Below are 6,000 nucleotides of genomic sequence, written 5' to 3' on the forward strand. Positions count from 1 at the left end.
GCTCTGTGGTTCCTCGATCCAAGTGTTGTCATGTCATACCAATCCTGCTCTGAATGAAGCTTGAAGGCCTGTTAAAAGATAATAGACTATACACGGTGCAGATAGAGAGACTGAGCAGTAGTCAGGCCAGAGGGCCACTTGTACTTATACGTAAGCCATTATTTTTCAGTACTGACTGAACGTGATCAGATTCTAAAAGGAAAGTGTTTACAGCTCCATCTATTGTAACAGTTACCCAGAACGTATGAATTGGATGTACGTTATGAGTCAACAGTAGTGTAGTTCTTACCGTTGAGGAAGAGTGAAAACAAATTATACAGCACAATGATTACAGAAGATACAAATCAATGTGATCATCTACATATATAAAATACTAAGATTGTTAATGCAAAAATAAAAACATTCTGTAAAATGTTAAGAGAATGTGACTAAAACAGCTAAACTAATCATGCATAAACACCTTCAGCAGAGGGACTGAGAAGAAAGGTTTCCAAATCAAATGAAATAGAAAATACAGAAGAAAATAAATAAATAAACGCACAATCACAAAAACACCTGATGTTTAGCATGCATGAAGCAATGTAGTTATTTTGTGGAACACAGAACATAGCAAAGCAGAGAAGTGAGCAGGACACACATGGGATCTTGCAGATAGCAGGCCTGGGCTGAGCATAGCTGTGCACCCTGACTAAGCAGCACTTGTCTTACCTCTCCCTGACCATCACTCACATAACCTAGACCACATCCAACACCTGGACCTGACAGACACACCCACGCCAACCTGTGACATATCATGACTGCACCAAACCTCATCTACCCGGCTCCCCTTCTTCCTACTACGACTGAGGGAAAGAGGCCAAGTCAGAACGATATGCCATGGAAACAGATGGGGGAAACCAAAAGGATGAGCATGATGGAACAAGTAAACAACAGATGCTCTTGATGACTGACAACTGAACATAGGATTGAGATTCATTGTGAATCCACGTTGACAATGCAAGGACAGACAGCGGAGGGGGACAGGGGACAGGGGTGTGGGATACGGATGGATGAGAATGATGACGAGTATAAAAAAGGAGGAACGAAAAAGCAATCATTAAAATGAGCAAACATGCCCCACTGAAAATACATGAATTTTTTCCAGGGTTCCTCCTTTCTCACTTTCCGTGATCCGCTTGCGAAATAACCAAAGCTCCAACGGCACAGGAAAGTCCGTCCAAACAGACGATCGAGAAGAACAAAACTTCAGAAAAGAAGAAACGGATGGAGACGGATGATCAATAAAACATAAGTCAAATCATAAGACATGGCATCTTCCCAGTGAGAGGCTACTCCTTTTCTTCAGACTTGTTTTTATTTTATTTTTTATCTTCTTCCCCATTTTAGCCCGGTCTAGAGAAAAAGAGCATGCTGGGAGAGCTAAGACTGAACTTCCTGAGGTCTGTTGGGGTGTCTGTCCAGCGGATGGATGAAGATCGCTTTGTTGATGCTGCTTGGAGGTTTTCGTTGGAGACGATGGGACGTTGTTGGAATTCAGTTTGTTTCTTTGGATTAAGGACACGTCCAGCAGCATTGAATAGAACACAGAACGGCCTGGTAGTAGCACTCCTACCTTGCGCTGTTGGCATAAGCTGCTGGAGTGGAACGCCAGGTGATCCTAAAGAACCAGGATGCTGGAAAATCATTCCATGGCGACCAACTTCAATCCGGGACCTCTTAGCCTGATCTGGGATTTAAAACACACAATACCCTCATAACGGAAAAAAGACACTCGGCAAACAGCAATGACCTTCTGTACACCATACAGACCACCTCTCCTTCCTTGCGTTAAGACTTCTACAGACAGCGCTAGTAGAAGATGGCAAATATCTAAAAGCAGAAGCAATTTAAGGGAAGAAAATAAAAAAAATCACAAAAAGAAAGAAAAGGGAGAGTAAACAAACCAACAAAAAAGCCACGGGAGTGTGCTGTCCTTGCCTTACCTGCTTGTGCCATTGCCTGTTGCCTCTTAAAGGGGTCCATGTCCCCTGAGTTTGTCATGCTGCCAACTGCTCCCTGGTGCACCTGAGGAGACATTTCCAAGGGTTAGTAAAAGCTTGGCAATCTAAAAGGAAATATTTAAGAGAGACAAAGATAAATCAGTTCCATCCTCTCTGTGTAGGGTTTGCAGTCATTCTCTACCTGGAACTGCTGCTGGGAAGAGAATGCTGCTGAAACATTGGGTGGAAGCTGTGTAGCTATGGCAACTGGTGTTCCGGCCTGTCCATCCTTTCCAGTTACAACCTTGACCTGGGAGTGGCACAGAGATTTGAACTAAATTCGTATAGCCTATATACAGGATAGGAATTAGAGACATTCTGAATGTATGACATGATAAATCAATAAATAATGTAACAGTACCTCATCATTGATGACCTCAGACTGCTCCTCCTCTTCCTCTTCCTCCTCAAGGTCTAGGTCATTCTGTCTCAGGTAAGTGAAAAGCGGGACACAGGGCTTCTTCTTGAAAGCCAAATAGTCCATCATGTTCCCCTGGAGGTGCTGCAGGAAGAACAGCTCAATCAGGTAGTCTTTGAAGACCTCCTTCAGACCCTCCATCTTCTTAGTGTGGTGCTCCAGACACTGCTTCCTCAGCTGGGCCACTTCTGGGTTTGAGGGTGCAATCTCCTCCAGCTTTTTGGGTATCTGTTTCTTGACGGACCCCAAGCACATGCCAGTAGGGGTGAGAGGGGTATTGGGGATGCCTTGGGTAGGGTTAATGAGGGAAGGGCTGGAGGGAGGAATGGTAGAGGGCATACTGAAAGACACAGTGGCAGCTGTCCCCACTCCAGTTACCATACCCTGTGAAGTCTTCTCAAATATCATGGGACGCGCCAGCTGCCCCTGGATGATACTGCTGATTTGAGGTGGCAAGTTGGAGGTGGTTATGTGGCCTGGGCTCCCCAGTGTGGGCAAAACAGTCCCACTGGCCACAGGACTCTGAGGTCCGAGGTGGTGGATGGTGCCTCCCGTCTGTGAGTGGGGCTGGGAGAGACTGCGTTCACGCACTGAGCCTGGCACCCCTGGGGAGGCCAGCTGCACCTGCCCAGCTGTGGTTGGAGTTAGCTGCGTCAGCCCTGTCCCCTCTTGGTAAACAAAGTGCCCACTTCCAGGCGGGCTGCCAAGACTGATTTGTCTCACAAGCATGCCAGCATCAACAAAGCGTGTTGGGCTCTGTCCACACAAACCCAGTCCTGTTACAGGTGCCCCTGGTCGCTGGAGAGGGACTGGGCTGTGCTGAGTGGGACTTTGTGGCAGAGGTGAGGTGACCTGGATATAGGACGGGGCAGGCTCAAACCTCCACTGCGGGGCCGTGTGCTGGAAGCCGGGAGAGCCTGGGTTCTGGAGAGGGAGCGGGGTGAGGGTGATCTGTTGGTTGCCCGTCACCATTTGACTGACATTTTGTAAGGTGATGTTCATGTTCTGGCCTGTGACAGGGCTGCGGCTCATTATTATCTGGTAGTTGGGGGACTGGGGGCCTGAAGGGCTGGCTCCTGATGCAAACGTGGTCACAGTTGATTGTGGGTGGTTGGCTGTTGCCTGCTGTTGAGTAACTGCCATGGTCTGCTGCTTCTGGTGATCTTCTGCTTCAGATCCAGTGGTCGACTTGGATCTCTGAAGTTGCCGTTGCACATTCTGTGGTCCACTCCCATGGTGCATTGCGTAACACTGTTACTGTATGGGAAACAATACCTGTAGAGGATAGACATTCAAATCATGTAAACAATATTGGTGATATTTTATATTCCATCTTAGTCAATTAAACGTTGACATATTCTTTGTAACAATGACAGTCACAATTTCACACATAACTTCATGATACTGAAACATTACAATTTTTTATTTTATTTTGAAAGCCATTAGTGAATGGCTTGGCAAAATGTCATGTTGAGTTTCATCACAAACACGCTAACTAGACATTCACTGTTAGGCGAGAGACGCAGATAAGCATCTTGAGTGACAGCTATAGAGCTAGTTAGCTAACCATTGTTGTTGGTAGAATTTGACAGGCAATGTAGCAATGCTATTGAGCTAACGTTAACTAGGTAATATTATTAGCTAGCTAACTGTTTAGCTTATTTTGTGTTATGTCATTAACTAGCTAACACCACCGTCATAACCAGCCGCACTGATTAATAAACCATAACGTTACCGCTGTAATTACAGCTTTTCAAATTAGCTGTAGCCAGCTAGCTACATTATGCTAATTTTGCACGACCGTGTCCTTCTAGCTAGCTAGCTCAGATATGATATCGCTAGATAACATTAGGGTTTAGTATGATATTAGCCAATGCAACTCAACGCTGTCCATGTATGGATGAAATGTGTACGGTGCTTAGAATATATTTTTGGAGAAGTCATCTAAACGTCCATATACTTAGCACGCGTAAGGCCGAAATGCCGCTCCTTCCCCCCGATAGTAGCGTGCTAGCTAATATGTTAGCCGCAGGGTAAATAGACATCACCGGATCTTGTTACTTACAGCAAATACAACTCCAGCGGTAGTCTCATCAATCAAAACGTATTCTTTAAAACAAAGACAATAATTATGTAGTGTAAATACTGCTATACAGCAATTTTACATTTAATGCATTGGACATATTTCATTCTGAAACATGGCGGTGGCCACCTTTTTTTTTCTCTATCTATTCCTTGAAGAACCGGAAGCAGTTCCGTTTCAAAGGAAGTGAACAACCCTGGACTCGTGCTGATTGACAAGAATGTAAACCAACCCCTCAACATACAATAGAGTAGAGATGATTTCTAGTACCTCTATGGGCGCATTGCCCTTAACCACAAATAGTTTAGTCTAAGGAACTTGAAATAACCTAGCTATAGCCAATTGATTCTCTCATGCTACTTTATTATATGAATTGTTTATATATTTTCTTCCCTAAAACCAACTCCAAAACATTTCTTTACACTATAAAGATGCGCCAAACTCAATATATATAGTCATGAACTAGGACCATTTAAGTAGTAGGTTTATCTTCCATCTCCACCTACCAATGCCTCACATCAAAACATGCCTCCTCTGTACTGTAGATCTGGATTTGGTCAAATGTTCTGCTGAGCAGCTGGCAAATGTAGAGTACAACAGAAACATCCCACAAAATGTTATAGACATTTTATTATAATCACTATTCTCACACAATTTTCTCATATGAAACTGATTGTGGTAGCTTGGTTTTGGTGAACAAGAACAACATACAGTCAAAACAATTACTCAATATATTTACATTTTTATTTTCATTTTCATTTTTATTTCAGAAAGCGGATACCATTGTCTTTCAGAAATAGGTACATTAAAATGTATAGCCACAGGCAGTAATATAAAAACTAAAGATTAAAGCCAACCACAAAAAAAGCCCAGAATTACACAAAATCGTACTAAAAATACAATAATAATTACTCTATCCAGTGATGCCTGATAAATCCAGTAGATAACAGTAGCATACTACTGGACTGGCAGAACATACTGTATGTAGCATGATACACAATCACAACACACAAGGCTCTCAGAGTGGAGTCAGTCAGAACCACCCACAATCCTCTTCTTCTCCCTTGTGGTACTAAACATGTTTGGTGCTAGTCTGTGGTTTGAGAGAAGCTATATCAGTGGTCTTGTCACTGAGCATGTTCCATTCAAAGTGCTTTTGTGTGTCAACAGCGAGGAGCTCCATTTTCACAGAGGACAGAGGGACACCAGAGGGTCTGGAGGTGCTCTAACCAAGCTCAGAAGCTTCAGCTAATATTGTAGCTATAGTCCAAAAGCCTCAAGCTCAATCACACTATGCAGTCTGCCGAGTAGAGAGGATGCGTCTCTCAATACACTGTTTGCCTGAGACCAACACAATGGGAGAAACACAGAGGGAGAAAGAGACAATAATACATAATATCTTCAAAGAAATGTATGTGTACATGTGTGTGCGTGCGTGTGTAATAAGCTACTTAAATGTA

At 43.6% G+C, this 6,000-nt stretch overlaps 1 protein-coding gene across 19 annotated transcripts in view; it reads right to left on the reverse strand.

Moving 5' to 3' along the window:
* Nucleotides 1-4,743, reverse strand: part of ep400 (E1A binding protein p400) — a 37,168-nt gene extending 32,425 nt beyond the window's left edge. For 15 of the 19 annotated variants that reach the window (XM_090237402.1, XM_090237398.1, XM_090237401.1 and 12 more), the window contains exons 1-5: nt 4,523-4,714; nt 2,401-3,732; nt 2,182-2,289; nt 1,983-2,064; nt 1,613-1,726 (exon numbers count right to left, since the gene is read on the reverse strand). In XM_090237402.1, the coding sequence (XP_090093528.1) occupies nt 1,613-1,726; nt 1,983-2,064; nt 2,182-2,289; nt 2,401-3,699 (1,603 nt within the window). In that variant the 5' untranslated portion in view covers nt 3,700-3,732; nt 4,523-4,714. Of the gene's footprint in view, nt 1-1,612; nt 1,727-1,982; nt 2,065-2,181; nt 2,290-2,400; nt 3,733-4,522 lie in introns of all 19 variants that reach the window. The other 4 variants (XM_090237405.1, XM_090237404.1, XM_090237403.1 and 1 more) reach the window with 1 other exon arrangement.
* Nucleotides 4,744-6,000: the final 1,257 nt, after the last annotated feature.

Source organism: Oncorhynchus mykiss, chromosome 6, assembly GCF_057628025.1.
Source record: "Oncorhynchus mykiss isolate SJ-2025 chromosome 6, ASM5762802v1, whole genome shotgun sequence".
In the NCBI taxonomy this organism is placed as follows: domain Eukaryota; kingdom Metazoa; phylum Chordata; class Actinopteri; order Salmoniformes; family Salmonidae; genus Oncorhynchus; species Oncorhynchus mykiss.